A 19,034-nucleotide genomic window follows, 5' to 3' on the forward strand; every position below is an offset into this window, starting at 1 on the left:
AATTTTATTGGGCCCTGAAGAGAAACAGAGTTTCACTCACACTGCAATGTGGATGAAACTTGGAAAACTCAGGAAGATAGACAGCAGGACATGAGTTCTCCTCCTGGGAGGCAATGTGTGGGGTTGTGGCTTAGACGTGAGGCATCTGAAGGTGGGCAGGAAGGGGCTGGGAGCTGGAGCTGGCCTTTCAGGGGTTCTGCAGAAGGGGCAGGGGCCTGAGTGATGACAGAGCTCCAGCTGGCCCGCAGACTCCACCTTTCCCAGCCAGACACCGGGGCCGGGGGGCACTCAGAACCGCTGGGGTGACCCCCGATTGCTGCTCCCCACACTCTCTGCAGTCTGTCCTGCCTCCGCGCCTCATGCCCTCTCAAGAAGGACTTGTGGGCTGACGGGAAGACAGCCCCATCGGGGGCAGGGGTTCCGGGTCTGTGCTTGCAGACTGCTGACAGGTGACGGGGCTGAGCTCCAGCTGACTCTCACCTCTCACCCGTGCACCCTGCCTTCCTCCCCTTCTCTGTCCGCCTCGCCCTTCTCTTTCCTTACCTCACTTCCTGCCAGATGCCCCCCCAAGCTTCCTGTCCGCTCCCCCCACCCACAGACTGCTGCTCCTGTTAGGAGATCACATCAGGAAACAGAAGCGGATGTGCTGGACAAGAAGCTGAAGAGGAATAGAAACTGCCTGGGATGAGACCTGAGCATGCACAGGGTGGCTTCAAACTCTGGGGAGCCTTTCCTGGGCTCAACTAGCAAAGAAGGCTGGTGAATGAATAAATACTGGAGTGGATGGATGGGCGGAAGGATGGACAGAAGGATGGATGAATGAACGGCTGAACAGGACAGAAGGATGAATGGAGGGATGCACGCATTGATGGATGGAAATGTGGAGGCTTAGGTGCATGGATGAGCGGGTGGGTGAGAGCATACATGGACGGGAGTCTGGGTGAACAGATGGATTTCTGTGGCTCTGAATATTAAAAAGTAGGTAACATGACTATTACCTGTTCCCAGGATGTGATCTGCAATGCCCCGTTCTCTGTGAATCAAAATCTTTGGAATAAACAAATTCAAGAAAGGTTGTATGGATCTGGCCTAGATTCCCACGACTAGACATAAACCTGGTTGCGCTGCAGGGAGCTTCACCACCATCACACCCTCGCCCTGCAGCTGAGGAAATGGAGACCCACGTGGGGCATTACCTGCCCAGGGCCGGGGTCCTCCTGGCCTCAGAGGCAGCAATGACTGCACCTCACCTCTCCCAGATGCTGTGCATCAAGTTGGTGTCTGTGTCCAAGAACACAGTGTAGCAGTCATTCTTCACAGGCACTAGGCTCCTGCCCATCTGCTTGCCACTTCTCCTGAGTCTGCGTCCAAACTGCCTGGAGCTGGCCAAAGAGGTCACAGGCTCCTCAGTGTCCTCCTGGGGCCTTCTGCTGGGCCGGATGCTGTAGTGCCGGTAACTGAGTCCTGGGATCGTGGTCAGCACGTGCAGGTCATAGGCAGAGGGCACCTCCTTTGATCTTTGGACCTGAAAGGCCTGAGGGACAAGAAGAATGATGGATGTCTGGTATGGAAGATGTCTTAGTCTCCTTGGAAACCCTGGGCTTATACACCTGGTGGATGGAGTGCTTGCTCTGCACAGAGACAGCTGGGTCATCCATCACTGGGCTGAGCTGGTTTCCTCTCCTGCATCCTCCCTGCACAACAGAATCAGTCCTCTTCCCCCTCCTTCTTCCTTCTCCATCAGGGCTGCAAACCACCTGCCCTCCTCCCACACTCCTTCCTGTTCCTGCCTCTGAGCCTTTGCTCATGCTGTTCCCTCAACCTGGAAGTCTCGTCTTTGGAGGGTGGGCTATTGTCTCTTACTCCTCCAGTTTCCCTGAGGAGGGAGGTTTCCAGGTCACCCCTGCAGGCCTTTCTCCATCTCCACGTGATCTGATTCAGGCAGGGGAATTGGGAGATGACACTGAATCCACGTGGGGTGTGGGGGATGGGGCTCGCTCTCTAGGGAACAGATGTCATCTCTGGGCCCTGTGCGAAGGATTTAGGGAGCTATGAGCAAATTTATGTTGCTTCTTACAGCATCCAACCTGGCCTTTCTCTGAACTAGCAGACACCCTGTCCCCACCCCAAACCCCAAACCTCTCCTGAAGGTTTTCCTTCACCACAGTTACCATCTATCACTTTCTACACTTGCTTATTTTCTTCCTGCCTGGATCCCCCACTAGAATAGGAGCTCCCTGAGGGCAGGGACTTTTGTCTACTTGGTTATTGAAGTTTCTCCAGTGCCTAGAGTAATGCCTGACACATACTAGGTGCTCAACAATATTGAAGTGCATTGACATTTAGAGAGGGTTGCCTTTGGGTGGGGAGGGGGATGTTTTGTGTTGGGTCAGCTCATCCCAATCCCCTCCCCGCCCCTGACCACAACAGAGGAATCTTCCTCCTCTGTCTCAGTTAAGGACTACAGCCCTGGCCGACAGGCCATCACTCCACACTTCAACTGCCCTTATCTGCGTCTGTTCCTCGAATTCCATGGGGACTTCAGTGTCAGGGACAAGCACTCCACTAGGGGCCACACCAGAACAGAATTTCAGGCGTGTTTGCTGAATGGCTGACTAATGGCATCACCTCCTCCACCTCATCTAGGAAGAGCTGGCTGGGTGACAATAGGGTCACCTCTAGACCCGAGTCTAGCTTCAGGTCTGGGAAGGCCATGGGGAGGGACCACACAGGATGTGGGTGTCTCAGACAGGCAGTTGGGCCCTACTTGTAACACAACACCTCCATAAAGATGCACATTTAGGACTCCTGATGGACTTCTCATGCAAAGTGGATATTTTCCTGAGGGTATATAAGCTCTCCGTGTAACCCAGACCACTGTGAGACCTTACAGGGTAAGCAGAGCAGAAGGGACTTCTGGTCAACTCAGATGCCCGAAGCCCAGGGTCAGGCCCCGCGGTGAATCCGCTGGCCCTGATGGTGGCTCACCCCATGACACCGTCCTCACAGGGGGGGCAGCGCGTCACATGTTCCCTTTAGAGCCCCACTTCTGCGGGCCCAGCGCAGAGCAGGGGCAGCAACAGGGCATGCACCATAGACGGGATGTCCCCCTTACCTGTGCAGGCACGGGGCGGCCTGACTCGTCTGTGACGCTGACATTGGGGAAGTCCACAGTCAGGGTGATGATGGTGGTGACCGTCCAGGCCAGCGGGTTGTAGACCACCGCAAAGTGACCCCCAGGCTCTGGGCCTGCACACAGAGAACAGGCTCTACTGCGGGACCTGACCTATCCCTCACCCCTGCTGCCCCTCGGAACAAGGGAAACTGCGGCAGGTGAGATCAGCTCTGCAGAGGCCAGGGGGAAGGACAGGCAGACACATGGGCTCCCACATGCAGCCCCCTCCTCATCTGTTCAAGCTGTGTCCTGGCTCCCAGGAGGGGTGAGAGAGCGTCCGCCCAGAGATGAGCTCCTCACTCATCTCTTCCTGTCAGCCCACTTTACTGAGGCTGAGGGGGACACAGGTGAGGACACAGGTCCAGAGTGAACAGTCAGCTGTCCAAGGTGACCCATGTCCTAAGGCCTGGCTCCAAAGCTTGAGCACTTGGCAATGTACAGACAGAATTCTCTGAACCTTGGAGGGTCAAGGTCAATCACCTAGGTCAGCACTGGAGCCCTCTTCGATATGAAACTGGATTCTCTTTCTGCTCCATCCTCCACCTCACGTGCCCCAGGTTATGACCACGTCTGATGACTTCTGGATCCCTGAACATTGCACACACTGTCCGGTCTCTGGCCTCTGCCCAGGCAATTCCCGTGGCTGGATGCCTTTCTGAGGTCTCCACCTGCTCCTTCCTTGGGGCACTGCCCCCGTGAGCTCATGGGAGTGGCTGGCCTCACCAGACCCTGGAAGGACCCAGTTCTACCTCCCTTTCTATGCCCATCATCCCCTCCCAACCCAGTCCCTGTGGACAGGATTCCAGCCTGCTGTACTCCTGACCCCAGGGCCCTTCCAGAGTCTGAAGGTAAGATGGGACTGCACACAGACACAGAGCAGAGGGCAGAGCTGGGCAGGTGAGCGGAGGGGCAGAGTGGGGAGGGCATAGTGAGAGAGCGCGGTGAGTGTGGACCCTGGGAAGGCGGGCCGGCCACGTGCTCCTGCACGGAGAACAGTTGTCTCTGTTTGCCCAGGATTGTCAAGGATGAAGCCCGTCAGCTCCAGGCAAACGGGGTGATACTCACTCTCCACCTGTGAAACCCTCATAGACAAAGAAGCTGGTCACATGGCAGCCCAGATGCGATGTGCCTCCAAGCTGAGCTCAGAAGGGAGAGCAGGGGCCAGACTGGCCAAGGTCCCTGAGAAAACTGCATGCTGTCTGCAGAGCTGGGAAGCACTTGGCTAAGGGTCCCAATCCAACCTGTGTGACCCCGGGCAGGTCCATGACCTGTGAGTTGTGTGTGTGTCCTCAGCCATGAAGTGAGGACAGTAACAGTTTCAGCTTTCAGGATGTGTGATTCTTGTCAAGTCACTCAATAGCGTGTGACTCTCTGCGACCCCACGGACTGCAGCATGCCAGTCTTCCCCATCTCTCACCGTCTCCTAGAGCTTGCTCAAACTCATGTCCACTGAGTCGATGATGCCATCCAGCCGTCTCATCCCCTGTCGTCCCCTTCTCCTGCCCTCAGTCTTTCTCAGTATCAGGCTCTTTTCTGATGAGTCAGTTCTTCACATCAGGTGGACAGACTACTGGAGTTTCAGCTTCAGAATCAGTCCTTCCAATGAGTATTCAGGGTGGCTACCTTTTAGGATTGACTAGTTTGATCTTCTTGAGGCCAAGGGACTCTCAAGAGTCTTCCTCAGCACCATACCACAGTTCAAAAGCATCTATTCTTCAGCGCTCAGCCTTCTTTATGGTCCAGCTCTCATATCCGTACATGATTACTAGAAAGACCACAGCTTTGACTATATGGGCCATTGTCAGCAAAGTGATGTCTCTGCTTTTTAATACCCTGCCTAGGTTTGTCAAGGCTTTTCTTCCAAGAAGCAAGGGTCTTTTAATTTCATGGCTGCAGTCACCGTCTGCAGTGATTTTGGAGCCCAAGAAAATAAAGTCTTCCACTGTTTCCATTTCCCCCATCTATTTGTCATGAAGTGATGGGACCAGATGCCATGATCTTCGTTTTTTTGAATGTTGAGTTGTAAGCCAGCTTTTTCACTCTCCTCTTTTACCTTCCTCAAGGGGCTCTTTAGTTCCTCTTCACTTTCTCCCATAAGGGTGGTGTCGTCTGCATATCTGAGGGTATTGATATTTCTCCTGGCAATCCTGATGCCAGCCTATGCTTCATCCATCCCAGCATTTCACACGATGTATTGTGCATGTAAGTTACATAAGCAGGGTGACGATATACAGCCTTGATGTACTCCTTTCCCAATTTTGAAGCACTTCATTGTTCCATGTCCGATTCTAAATGTTGCTTCTTGACCTGCATGCGGGTTTCTAAGGAGGCAAGTAAGGTGGTCTGGTATTCCTATCTCTTGAAGAATTTTCCAGTTTGTTGTGATCCACACAGTCAAAGGCTTTAGTGTAGTCAATGAAGAAAATGTAGATGTTTTTCTGGCATTCTCTTGCTTTCTATGATCCAAGGGATGTTGGCAGTTTGATTTCTGGTTCCTCTGCCTTTCCTAAATCCAGCCTGTACATCTGGAAGTCCTCCATTCACATACTGCTTAAGCCTAGCTTGAAAGATTTTGAGCATAACCTTACTAATATGCGAAATCGGCACCATTGTGTGGTCGTTTGAGCATTCTTTGGCATGACCGTTCTTCGGGATTGGAATGAAGACTGACTTTTCCAGTCCTATGGCTACTGCTGAGTTTTCCAAATTTGCTGGCATATTGGGTGCAGCGCTTTAACAGCATCATCTTTTAGGATTTAAAAGAGCTTAGCTAGAATTCACCCCCATTAGCTTTCTTCATAGTAATGGTTCCTAAGGCCCACTTGACTCACACTCCAGGATGCCTGACTGTAGGTAAGTGATCACACCATTGTGTTTATCAGGTCATTAAGTGTTACATTAAATTGTGCAAACAGTGTGTTGGCAACATCCAGAATGCATTAGCAGTTATTCCTGCCTCTAGTCTTCACAACAGCCCTTCCTCAGTCACAGAGAGGAAAGAGGGCTCAGAAAAGTGAAGGCATCTGCCCAGCTCACACTGAAATGAGAGCCTCCCCTGGACGGGACTCGAGTCTGAAGCTCAGGTGTCCCGGTCCATCCCCTGACCCTCAGGCTCTCTTCTCAGACCAGGGCGGACACCTGCCACGGCCCACTGTGCCCACACGGGCCTCGCTCACCTGAGTGGGCTGGAGACCTGTCCTGGATGATGGAGGCCATTAGCTGGCGCACCCCTTGCATCCCGGTGCTCAGGTGCTCCACAAACATGTCACCAACCTTGAGCGCATGAGTCCCGGTGATGGCGTCGTGGTGCTGGACCTGGACCCCCATGGGAGCAGGACAAGAGTGGGGTCAGGCCGGCCTCTGCTCAGCACCTGCTGTCCTGATGCCCACTGGGCCCTGACTCCGCTTCCCTCTCAGCAGGGGCTGCTGGAGAATTGGGGGTTTCTCATCTGTAAAGTGGACATGTAGTGACCAGGGACTGGGAGGTGTACTGGGCTGGGAAGGCGGAAGCACACACCCCAGGAGGGTCCAATCCTGTCCTGTCTCTGGGAGGCATTGTGTTACCTCGGAGACTGCCCAGCGGAGCTGCTGGAGCTGCTGCAGGCCCCAGGCCGGGTCCAGGAACCGGTGGCGAGCCAACAGCACATAGCGTGTGAACATGGACTCCCCAGCATACAGCAGAGCGCTGGCTCGCCTCGCCAGAGCCTTGAGCCTGCTTTGGGAGGCATAGAATCCGGTCCAGGCATTATGCATGTCTAGGAGCAAAAGGCCAGGAGTCGGTGGGAGGGCCTACCCTTAAAGGCCCCTGAGCCCCACCTGGGAAATGCTGAGGAAGATGAGGTCAGAGACAGATCTGCCCGGGTCCCCAGGGACACAGCCTAGGCCTGGGGTGATCTCAGGGTTCCAGGTCCAGCCAGGTCAGCAACGGTACGAGATCCCGGGACGACCTGAGTAGCTGGCAGGGTCAGGCTGGGCTGGGGCAGGCCTGGAGAGGCCCAGTGCTGAAGGACTGTGACGAGGACAAGGATCCCAGTGTGTGCCTGGGCCCCTGGAATGGCCTGTGGGGAAAGGCCCTGGAGGAGGGATGATGGCAAGACCCAGAGGGAAGGGCTGGAGTGTGGCCGCGCTGTGTACCTCTGAAGACAAAGGAGATCCTTTACTGGCCTGCATCTCAGTAGGTCCCTCTGGCTGCCTAGCAGGGATGGATGGCAGGGGGGTGGGAGCTGAGGTACCCCTGTAGCTACTACCTTGACCCTGGACAGAGTTCAGAGCAGGATTGGGAGGAGACATGCTGAGCACCTGAGGTCTGGGCTGCCTCTCAGCAAGCGTTTTGCTTCCCACTCTTCTCCACTCCTGCATCTTCTACAGACTACTCTGTGCCTTCACTCCAACCATCCTCTCTTGCTGAGTGATCCCAGTGAGGCCCTAGGGTTGGGCAAAGTTGGCTGGGTGGCAGGGCCTGATCAGGGTCCCTGGGCTGCCCTGGTCCATGGGGTCCTGGCCGCAGTCTCCCCACACACCCACAGCTCTTAGCTCCTCTTTCTCTGCCAAGGGGAGCAGAACAACAAGGATCTTTCAAGGATTCTGGCATTGTATGCAGTAAGGGTTTCAGATGTTCAATAATTTGGCCAACACCATCCCCCAAAGATGCCCTGAGCAAGGGCTGGACCCGGTGTGGAGGGCGTTCCTGCCTCCCCAGCTGCCAGTGGGAGGCTGTGTGTGCATAATTCCTGTCTGGCTTGCAGATAGGGGAGCTGGACCTTCTGGGGATCCGCTTGGAGGTGGGTGGGGTTGGACCTGGAAGAGGCTCTGATGCTGGGCTTCCTTCAGGACAATCAGGCCCCAGGCTAGCTTCCTCAGCATGGAGTGCCCACAGCATGTCCAGGATGGCACCTGGCCTCCCAGGATGGAGATGCTGCTCTAAGTGTTAACATCTGCCTCTGCTGAGCCCTGGCTCTGGCCCAGGCAGGCACTAGGCTAAGGGCTCTCCTCATCTCACTTCATTTTCACACTGGATGTGCTAACCTAGATGAATGTCCCTGCTTTCCTGACACAATGGTTCCACGTGTGCACACCGCCCAGCACAAGACTCACTCCACGACCTTTCACCCTGAGGCTGCGCCAGTCACAGCCAAAACCATCCTGGCCTCCAGGACACAGGCTTGTGTGAGACAGGCCCCCCAATAATGATTGTAGTAATAGGTGAAAAGTGGGACCCTGAGGGGAAGAGGAGACAACCGATCTAGACTTAAGGGCAGGAAAGGCTTCCTGGAGGAGGTGACACGCATGCATGCATGCTCAGTCATGTCTGACTCTGCAACCCCGCGGACTGTAGCCCGCCAGGCTCCTCTGTCCATGGGATTTCCCAGGCGAGAATCCTGGAGTGGGTTGCCATTTCCTCCACCGAGGGATCTTCCCTACCCACATCCCCTGTGTCTCCTGCATTGGCAGGGGCTTCTTTACCACAAGCACCACCTGGGGGTCAGAGGTGACACTACAGGCCAGTTGGGACTTTGCAGAAAGAGGAGGCAGGCACGGGGCAGTCCTTCCGGCAGCACTGCAGTGAAAGGCAGAGCCAGGACCTGTTGCCTGCGGACAGCGCGAGAGGCTCCGGGAGCGAGGAAGCGGGCGGAGTGTGGAGGGGGCAGGCAGGGGGGTCAGGGCCTGTACCTCCCCCAGGGCCCCTGCAGGCTCCAAGCAGAGGCCTGAGCAGGCACTGAGTCTGGGGGCCCCTTTCCTCCCTGCTTCCCCACCAGAGGCGCCTACCTGAGGAATAAGGCAGGAAGTCTCGGTGGTCCCGGACCTTCCAGGAGAGCCGGTGAGCGTGAACAGCCCGGAAGTAGTTGCCCAGCGTGGCGTACTGCATCACGATGCCGTGCTGGGGTGTGAACTTGTTGACCTCCTTCATTACACGGTCCATGTTGGAGAATTGCAGCGAGGCGTTGAAGAACTGCCTGTCACATCCCTGCAGGCCCGGGGACAGAAGCAACGCCCTGCCCTTGGTGCAGAGCCCGGCCCGCGCAGGGAGAGCCCCCCAACCCCGTGGCCACGCCCCGCTCCCCACGGGGGCGGGTCCCAGGCCCTGCGCTGTGTCTTCCTCTGTCTGCCATGTTCAGGTTGCGTCCCCAGCGCTGCTTTGCCCCACAGCCGCGGGTTTGCACCCTTTCACTACATCACCCTGGTCTCCACACTCTCCAGGGCCACCTTTGACCGCCAGAAATCTGATCTCCTTCTCTATGAGACTGGTTTTGTGAAATTCCACACGTGAGGTGATTCAGGTTTGGTTTTTCTGTGTCTGATTGACTTCACTTCTTGACTGTTTCTTAAACCCCAGCACATTACTAGATATCAATAACCTTAATTATGATAAGATACGAAACAGGAATAAAAAGCAGAATGGCTTGCTTGAATTTACCGACCTTAATTACATCCTCTGAAAGATGTCAAGTACAAAAGCTGATAAATTCCTGGAAATATATAATCTAAATTATGCATAAATAGAAAGAATGAACAATGGATTACTAAATTGAACCAGGATTCAAATACCTCTCAAGAAACCAATGATCAACTTTCAGTGGAGATTTCTATTAACTATTGAAGAGGAACTGATACAAATTCTTGTTAGTCTGTCCCATGAACTAGAATTGGACAGAAAATTTCAATATAATTTCTTAGTCAAATACAAGGCCAAGATCACCCTGACATGAAACTAGGCAAAGAAGCCTCAATGTCTCCTAGGAACATAGACACAAAAATTCTCAACAACACATTAGCAAAACAAATTCAAATACATGAAGACAATATTACACCATCTTCAAGCAGAGTTTATTCCAGGAATGCAAGGAGTGTTCAACATCCTCAAATCAATCCATGTACCACAGAACACTAAGACAACACAAGATAAAAATTGTATGATCATCTCAACAGACACAAAAAAAAGCATATGACATAATTCATCTTCCATTTATGGTAAAAACTCTCATCAAAGTAGAAGTGGATGGGACGTATGTCAACATAGGAGAGATCGTATATGACAGCTGTCAACTGACATCAATTCAAGGATGAAAAGATAAAACCGATTCCTGCGAGATCAGGGAAAAGACAAGGGTGATCCCACTCACCACTTATTTAGCATGGTATTATAAAGCACAGAGAGCAGCAAACAGGAAAGGAAAGACATGGAAATTGGAACAGAAGCAGTAAAACTCTCACTAATGGCAATTGTAACGGTGTTACAGAAATAGAGATCATATAAAACCCGAAAGACAAATCTTCAATGAATAACAGCAGTAAAGTTGCAAGATAAAAATATCAATACACATAATCACCTGCTGATTAGTGTTTCCACACACTACTAACAAATCATCAGAAAGAGAAATGAAGGAAACAATCCTATTTATAGTTATATCAGTGGGCTTCCCTGGTGGCTCAGAGGGTAAAGCATCTGTCTGCAATGCAGGAGACCTGGGTTTGATCCCTGGGTTGGGAAGATCCCCTGGACGAAGGATAGGCTACACACTCCAGTATTCTTGGGCTTCCCTGGTGGCTCAGACAGTAAAGAATCTGCCTGCAATGCTGGAGGCCTGGGTTCAATCCCTGGGTCAGGAAGATCCCCTGGAGAAGGAAATGGCAACCCACTCCAGTATTCTTGCCTGGAAAATCCGATCTTCTGGATGGAGAAGCCTGGTGGGCTACAGCCCATGGGGTCACAAAGAGTCAGACACGGCTGAGCGACTTCAGTTATAGTTATATCAAAAAGGTAAAATACCTAAGAATACATTTCACGGAGCAGGTGACAGCCCTGAACACTAGACGACGCTGTGATGATAGACATGGAGGAAGACACAATAAGTGGGAAAACACTCTGAGCTTGTGACTGCAAGAGGAGGGCCTCCTTTCCAAAGCAATCTATAGCTTCAATGCAACACCTGTTAAAATTCCAAAGACGTTTTTCACAGAAATAGAACAACTAATCCTAAAACTTGTGAGAACCACAGAAGACCCTGCGTAGTCAGAGCAATCTTTAGTGGGAAGAACAAAACTAGAAGCATCGTGCACCCTGATTTCAGACTTCACTGCAAAGTCACAGCAAGCCAAATAGTCTGGTACCAACAATAAAAGATACAGATAGATCCATGGGATAGAATAGAGAGCTCAGGAGCAAAGCCATGTGTGTATGGTAATTACATTACAGCAAAGGGGCAAGAATATAAACTGGGGAAAGGACATCTACCAGAAATGGTCTTATGAAAACTGAACATCCTCATGAGGTTGGACCGCTGCCTGACACTGTACTCAAACAGTAACTCAAGTTAAGCAAAGACTTGACTGTAACTCCTGGAACTATAAGGGCTTCACCGGTCGCTCAGCTGGTAAAGAATCCACTTGAAATGCAGGAGACTCCAGTTCAATTCCTGGGCTGGGAAGATCTGCTGGAGAAGGGACAGGCTACCCACTCCACTATTCTTGGTCTCCCCTGGTGGTTCAGCTGGTAAAGAATCTGCCCACAATACAGAAGACCTGGGTTCAATCCCTGGGTTGGGAAGATCCCGAGGAGAAGGGAACAGCTACCCACTCCAGTATTCTGGCCTGGAGAATCCCATGGACTGTATAGTCCAAGGGTTCACAAAGAGTCGGACATGTGAAACTATAAAACTTCCAGAAGAAAATGTGTGCAGTGAATTCCTCATCATTGGTCTTGATGATGAGCTTTTGGACTGACACCACGTGGAAAGGGATAAACAAGAACAATCAACAAGCAGACTACATCAAACTAAAAGCTTCTGCACAGCAAAGAAACATCATAAATAAAGACAACCTATGAAATGAGAGAAAATATTTGCAAGTCATAAATCTGAAAAGGGTTAATATCCAAAATATATAAAGAGCACATACAAATCAGTAGTAATAATGCAAACAAGTCAGGTAAAAAATGGACAGAGGGAGGTCTTGAAAAGACATTTGTCCAAGGAAGACAGGGAGATGCCAACAGACAGAAAAAGATGCTGAACAAATCAAACCAGACAGAGGCAGAGCCTCACAACTATTAGAACGGCTATTGTTTATGAGAAAAGAAACAACTAATGTATGTCAGGATAAAGAGAAAAAGAGACATTCATGCACTGTTGGCTTGAGTGTAAATTGGCCCAGCCATGATGAAAACAGTATGGAGGCTCCCCCCGAAATTAGTAATAGAGCTGATTCAGCCATCCCCTCATCATACTTATTCAAAGGCAACAAAAATACTATTTTGAAAAGACTTTTGTATCCTCATGTTGACTGCAGCATTATTTATAATAGTCAAGGCGTGGAATCAACCAATCATCAATGGATGATCAGATCAAGAAAACATGATATACGTACACAGTGTTATTCACCATCGAAAGAGGAAATCCTGCCACTTCCAACAGCATGGGTGGAACCTGAGGGCATTATCCTCGGGGAAACAGTCAGAGGAAGATGAGATACTGTATGGTGTCATGCATACATGAATTCAAGGAAAAGAGAAAACATGTGAAAAGTGGGTTCATGTACAGAGAGAACCAATTGGTGGATGCCAAAAACAGGAGGGTAGGGTGGATGCATGTTGGAGGCCGCAAGGTACAAACTGCCATCTACAAAGTTAGAAGGTTGTAAGGGTGCAGGGTACAGAATGGCGGCTGTGGTGAGCAATGCTCTATTAGTTTATTTGAAAGCTGTTAAGAGGTAAATCTTAAAATTTGCATCACAGGGAAAAATTGTGTAACTATTTGTGGTGACAAATATTAATGAGATCTTTGTGGTGATCATATTACAATACATATATATATGCATACATGAAAGTGAAGTCACTCAGTCATGTCCAACTCTTTGCGACCCCATGGACTGTAGCCCACCAGGCTCCTCAGTCCATGGAATTTTCCAGGCAAGAGTACTGGAGTGGGTTGCTATTGCCTTCTCCAGGGGATCTTCCCAACCCAGGGATTGAACCTGGGTCTCCCGCATTGCAGGCAGATGCTTTACTGTCTGAGCCACCAGGGAAGCCTCATATGCATACATACATATAATTCTTGAGACAGTAAACATTTCATTGTATTTTTTTTTACTGCCTACATATATGCCTGTCAGGCTGCCATAAATTAATATATTTTGATTTAAGTTGTCATACCAGTTTGCCTGTTTACCTAATATATACAATTTTTGGTTAAAAATTTGTTAATGTCTGCTCATATATACTGGAGTAGGAAATGGCAAACCACTACACTGTCTTGCCTAGAGAATCCCATGGACAGAGGAACTTAGAGGGCTACAGTCCACAGGATCACAAAGAATTGGGCACGACTGCGCGACTAGCACATACACACACACACACATACAGATACACACACACATACACACACACATACGCACACGCACTCACGTATTAAAAATAATTTAAATCCCCCCACAAAAGAGGCAGTTGTAAGCAAAGAAAGCAGGCTGTGTAGCTTTTCCAATGGATCTGAGCACAAATTCCACTTTCTTAGCTGCCCCGCTAAGTACCTATGTAGCTCAGGGAGATTCCTTTACCTCCCTGGCTCTCGGTCCCTTATGAGTAGACGGGACACAGTAGGGCCTGCCCCTGCGCCCAGTGGGGCAGAGGAAGACGGGGGAGACGCATACATCCCGTGGACTAGTACCAGGCACGCAGCGGGTGCTGCGCACAGTTCAGCTGTGACAACAGTGGTGACTGGGTGTCAGGCACTGTCCCCTGGGGGTGTCTTTCCCACGTGACCTCCAATCCAGCCTATGGAGCAGGTCCTGTCATCCCCATTTCACAGATGACGAAAGTGAGGCCCAGAGGGTCCCAAGTCTCACAGCCCCTGAGTAGGGAGCCAGGATTCAGGCCCAGGTCTCTGCTCCCAGCATTGAGAAGGGGAAAGGACGGGAGAGCTGGGGAGAGGCTGGAGCCTGCTTTGGGGAGGGGATGCAGCGGAGGCGGAGGTTGTGGGGGTGATCCAGGGTTGGGGGAGGAGCTGGTAGGCTGGGTGAGGACTCGGGAAGGAGGACTGAGCCGGGCTGGGATGGCCCTGCCTGCACGGACACTGGCCTGGCTAACGCTGAGCACCAGTCCCGGGTGGACCCAAGTGCTGAGGTCGGACCCGTGGCAGCACTCCCTGGGCAGAATTGAGGAACCAGGGCCTGGTTGGGTCCCCAGCTTACCCAGGGCCAGAGGAGGTGTGGTGTCTGGAACCAGGTGACTCGTTCCCACACACTGTACAACATGGCCTTAACAAAGGGTTGGAGTCTTTTCCGAGTGACAGGTAATTCCATGTTGGGGTAGAAGCCATCCGCAGGTGGATGTGGGAAGACAGGTTCACCATCCCAGTAAAATCCCTCACTAAGAGAGGGAGAAGAATGTTAGGCCAGCCCGGAGAAGGGCAGCAGCCCGAGGTCCGGGAGGCAGGCAGAGCTCAGCAAGGTCGGAGCAGCAGGGCCCCTGTTGCAGACAGGGCGCTGATGGGCAGATGAAAGCTCTGTGGACAGAAGGTGTCACATTTCAGTCCTGAAGGACCTTGGGCACGTTACCCTGAAAGGCCCATGATTTTTCAGCTGTTCTGTGGAGCACACACCCTCTGGTCCCCAGTTCCTCCACATGGATCAGGTGCGATTCCTGTGATCATTCATTCATTCCTGTGACTTCTGGGCCCATCAAATCTTACTCCAAGGACCCCGAGCAGGGCTGGGAACAAAATGAGGCAAGCGAGATAGTTGCCTTCGCACAAAACTTCACGCTTGCAAAAATCTCAGTATCACCATGATGAGATTTTCACACTTTTGAAATAAAATATAATGCAAAAAAGTCAGGATGAACAGAATCACAAAATTCTACACAAAGATACAGTAGTAGAACAAAATCCTCAGACTCCAATATAGCTTGGGAAGCTCTGACCCCAGGAAGGAACCTCAGGGCTCTGGACAGCCCCGAGTGAGGGTCTCGCCATTCATGCTGGGCAGCAAGGAGTCACATAGGAGGGCCCATTGACCAGCCCACAGGAAGGACCACTTTGAAACACTGTGATCCTCAGTCTCCTGATCATAAAATGTATGAAGATCACTAAGAGGACTGAGGGAAAGTAACTGAGTAAAAGTTACTGGAAAAGCTGAGGAACGGTGCCAGGTGCAGAGTGGAGCCCAGTGTTGGTAACCTGCTTGTGAGTCCCCCCAGGTTCTTCTCCCAGCTGCCCCTTCATCCCACCTCCCCTGTTCACGAGGGCTCAGCCCCTGCCCACAGCCTCCCAGGCACAGAGGGCAGAGGGGACTGGATGTAGGGCTGCCCACAGCAGGGCTGAGGACACGGAGGCCTTGGCGCTGCCTCCAGAGCCCAGTGCAGCTGCCCTACAGCTGCTACCGCAGGACCTTGGCTGCGTGTCCAGGCCTCAGTTGTTCTTTCTGTAAGATGGGTGCTCAGTGCGTGCCCTCAGGGCTGGCCATGAGGGGCGTGGCTGAGGTGGTCCAGGGAGGGTGCTGGGACGGGGACTGAACCAGGGCAGGTGCTCACGAGCAGTAGCCGTATTGGTCCAGGACGTGTGTGAAGATTTCCTGCTGCGCCGACAGGGATCTGGACCCTCGCCACACGAACTGCAGCTCCTGCAAACCCGGAGGGAACAGTGAGGGCGCAGGGGCGACACGGCTGCCGCTCCCCTCCCCAGACCCCGCCTGAGTCTTCTAGCTGCCCGCACCTCCTCCTCTCGGTGGTTCAGGGTCAAGATCTCCCTCTGCTGCCCCCTCCTCCAGGTTCCCCCTGACCTCCCAAAGCCACAGGAGGTGGAGGTATTGGCCCTCCAGATGGTGCTTGCCTATACTTTCATCTGACCTTCCTTAGGGCAGGATTCTCTGCCAGGACCTGCCAGCCAGGCTGTCTGTAACTCTGCTTGAATGTCCCTAGACATGGGGAGCTCACTATGGATCATTATAGGTGCAGCAGCTTTTTTCAGTTCTGATGGTGAGAACGTGGATGAGCAGATGCAGCTCACCACTCACCCGGTTATCCTGCATGGCCTCCTTCAGGTTGTAGTCGATCCTGGAGATGACGTGGGCATTGAAGCCCGCCAGGGCAAAGAGGGTGGGAGTCGTGGCGGATGCACCAAACGGGTCCACCTGCCAGGAGAACTGCGGCCGAACCCCAAATGTTTCATAGAGAAAGCTGTGTCCTTCTGCAAAGAGATAAAACTACTCAGTGACTGAATGGTGGCCCCTCACCCCCTCACTCTCTCAGGCCTCATGCCCTTCTCCAGGGCTGAAATTCTATTCCAGACCAAGCAGGCTTTCGCTGAAACAGATACGAAGTCAAATGGTCCATCCCAGAATTACCAAATATTCATCTATTTATTCATGATTTTCATGCCATCCCTATGTGCAGAGATCAAGGTGACTACAGAAGTCCCCAGATTTGAGAAGCCATTGATTAAACTTCCCAAAGATGCTCCTGAAATATAATATCTGAACACTCTGAGCTGAGGCTAAAGTCTGCATTTTAGGACGAGAGAACAAAGACTCAGAATTCAAGGGCCTGGTGCCAAGTCAAACTGCCCTTCACTGATGAGCTCACCAGGCTGGGACACTGGCTCTGGCCCGGAAGATTCCAGGGTTCTGGGGCAGAAATGGGGTCAGATCCACAAACAAGGTCCAACCAGGAGGTGGGTGACTTCTGGGAGGCTGGGGGGAGCCTGGAGTGGATTTGGGGTCTGGCGCAGAGGAGGTGATGAAGTCCACCAGGTGGCTGGACTTGGGGTGGGCTCCAAGAACTCGGGGACCAATGGGAGCAACAGCTGGGGTATGGGAAACAGAGGAGACCAGGAAGGAGCGGCTGGAGGGGAGGGGAGACCGGGGATGGGGGGTCAGTGAGCTGTGCAGAGCACACCCTGACCCCGGATGGTTCGTCTCAGTAGGGCAGGCCCAATGGGTGCTGATTTGGTGGCCCCTAATTCCACACTCAGAATCTTTGCTTCATTCAGGGGACACTGACCCCGACTAAAGGGATGACTTAACATTACTCTCATAGGTCATGGCAAGATCATCCACATCTGCCAGACTTTAAACACAAAGAACAAGTATTAAAAGCAGCAAGGGGAAAGCAACACACAAGGTGTTTCTCATAAGGCTAACAGCACATCTTTTAACAGAACCTCTGCAGACCCGAAGGAAGTGGCAGGATAGACTTAAAGTGACTAAAGGAAAAAACTTGCAACCAAGATTACTCTACCCAGCAAGGACTGCATTCCGATTTGAAGGACAAATCAAAAGCTTTCCAGACAAGCAAAAGTTAACAGAATTCAGCAGCACCAAAGCAGCTTTTCAACAAACGCTAAATGAGCTTATCTAGACAGAAAACACAAGAGAAAGAATGGACCTAAAAGAAACCCAAAACAACAAAGTAAATGGTAATAGGATCACACATATCAATAATTACCTTAAATGTAAATGGATGAAATGTTCCAACAAAAAGACAGGGGCTGGCTGAATTGATATAAAAACGAGACCCCTGTGCATGCTGTCTACACGAGACCCACATCAGACCTAGGGACACACGCAGACTGAAAGTGAGGAGCTGGAAAAATGCACTCCATGCAAATGCAGATCAGAAGAAAGTGGGAGTAGCAATACTCATATCAGATAAAACAGACTTTAAAATAAAGCCCGTTACAAGAGTCAGTGAAGGATCCCACATAATGACCGAGGGGCCAGAAGCTACAGCAGTTATAAGTATATATGCACCCAACAGAGGAGCACATCAATACGTAAGGCAAATGCTAAAAACTGTTAAAAGGGAATCAACAGTAACACAATAACACTGGGTGACTTTAATACCCTACTGACATCAATGGACAGATCATCCAGACAAAAAATTTACAAGGAAACAGAAGCTTTAAATGATGCGTTGGACCGGTTGGACCATTTCATCCAAAAGCAGTAGATTTCACATTTTTCTCAAGTGCGCTTGGAATATGCACAAGACAGATCATATCTTAGGTGACAAATCAAACCATGGTAAAGTTTAAAAACTGAAATCATTTCAAGCATCTTTTCTGACCACACGCTATAAGAATAGATATCAGTTACAGGAAACAAAATCTATAAAAACACAAACACATGAAGGCTAAACAATATGCTTCTGAATAACTAAGAGATCACTGAAGAAATCAAGGAAAAATCAAAAAATATCTAGAAGCAAACGACAATGAAATCATGACAACTCAAAGTCTACAGGTTTCAGTAAATGCAGTGCTAAAAAGGAAGTTTGCAGCAAAACAAGAAACAAGAGAAGGAAAAAAAAAAACATGAAACAAGAGAGTCATCAAATAAACAACCGAACCTGACATATAAAGCAAATAGAAAAAGAATAACAACAAATACTCAAAGTTAGAAGAGAAGAAATCATAAATATCAGAGCAGAAACAAATTTAAAGAAATGAAGGCGGTAATAACAAAGATTTAAAAAAAAAAAACCTAAAAGCTGATTCTTTTTTTTTTAATTTTATTTATTTATTTGCATTACAATAGTTTAATATGAACAATCAGAACTAATTAACAGTATAACAATATTTTACAACTGAAATAATTAAAATAAACTATAAAATTACTACATAAAACAGGTCTGATCTAGCTTATTTACTTTCTATAATCTCTTCAGTGCTGCAAAACCATTTATTTCTCTTTTTTTTCATGTTTTAATAAACACTTCGTCTTTTTGTATTGCTTTTTTTTTTCATCACAATAATAGAAATATAACATCATATATCACTGTAAAACACATTTCCACATAAATGCTGATAAGCACAAAATATTTTTCATCATTTACATTTTAACTGTAATAATATATGGCAGAATTAAAGCTGCA

At 50.3% G+C, this 19,034-nt stretch overlaps 1 protein-coding gene across 2 annotated transcripts in view; it reads right to left on the reverse strand.

The window, feature by feature from the left end:
* Positions 1-19,034, reverse strand: part of LOC148777943 (epididymis-specific alpha-mannosidase-like) — a 46,615-nt gene that overhangs the window by 17,307 nt on the left and 10,274 nt on the right. The window contains exons 4-11 of one of the 2 annotated variants that reach the window (XM_088836547.1): positions 16,178-16,350; positions 15,696-15,784; positions 14,357-14,534; positions 8,942-9,140; positions 6,740-6,930; positions 6,352-6,490; positions 3,116-3,249; positions 1,251-1,525 (exon numbers count right to left, since the gene is read on the reverse strand). In XM_088836547.1, coding sequence (XP_088692673.1) covers positions 1,251-1,525; positions 3,116-3,249; positions 6,352-6,490; positions 6,740-6,930; positions 8,942-9,140; positions 14,357-14,534; positions 15,696-15,784; positions 16,178-16,350 — 1,378 coding nt within the window. Of the gene's footprint in view, positions 1-1,250; positions 1,535-3,115; positions 3,250-6,351; positions 6,491-6,739; positions 6,931-8,941; positions 9,141-14,356; positions 14,535-15,695; positions 15,785-16,177; positions 16,351-19,034 lie in introns of both variants that reach the window. The other variant, XM_088836546.1, reaches the window with a different exon arrangement.

The sequence above is a fragment of the Moschus berezovskii genome, chromosome 5, assembly GCF_049115385.1.
Source record: "Moschus berezovskii isolate FMDL1 chromosome 5, NW_MosBer_1.0, whole genome shotgun sequence".
Classification (NCBI taxonomy): domain Eukaryota; kingdom Metazoa; phylum Chordata; class Mammalia; order Artiodactyla; family Moschidae; genus Moschus; species Moschus berezovskii.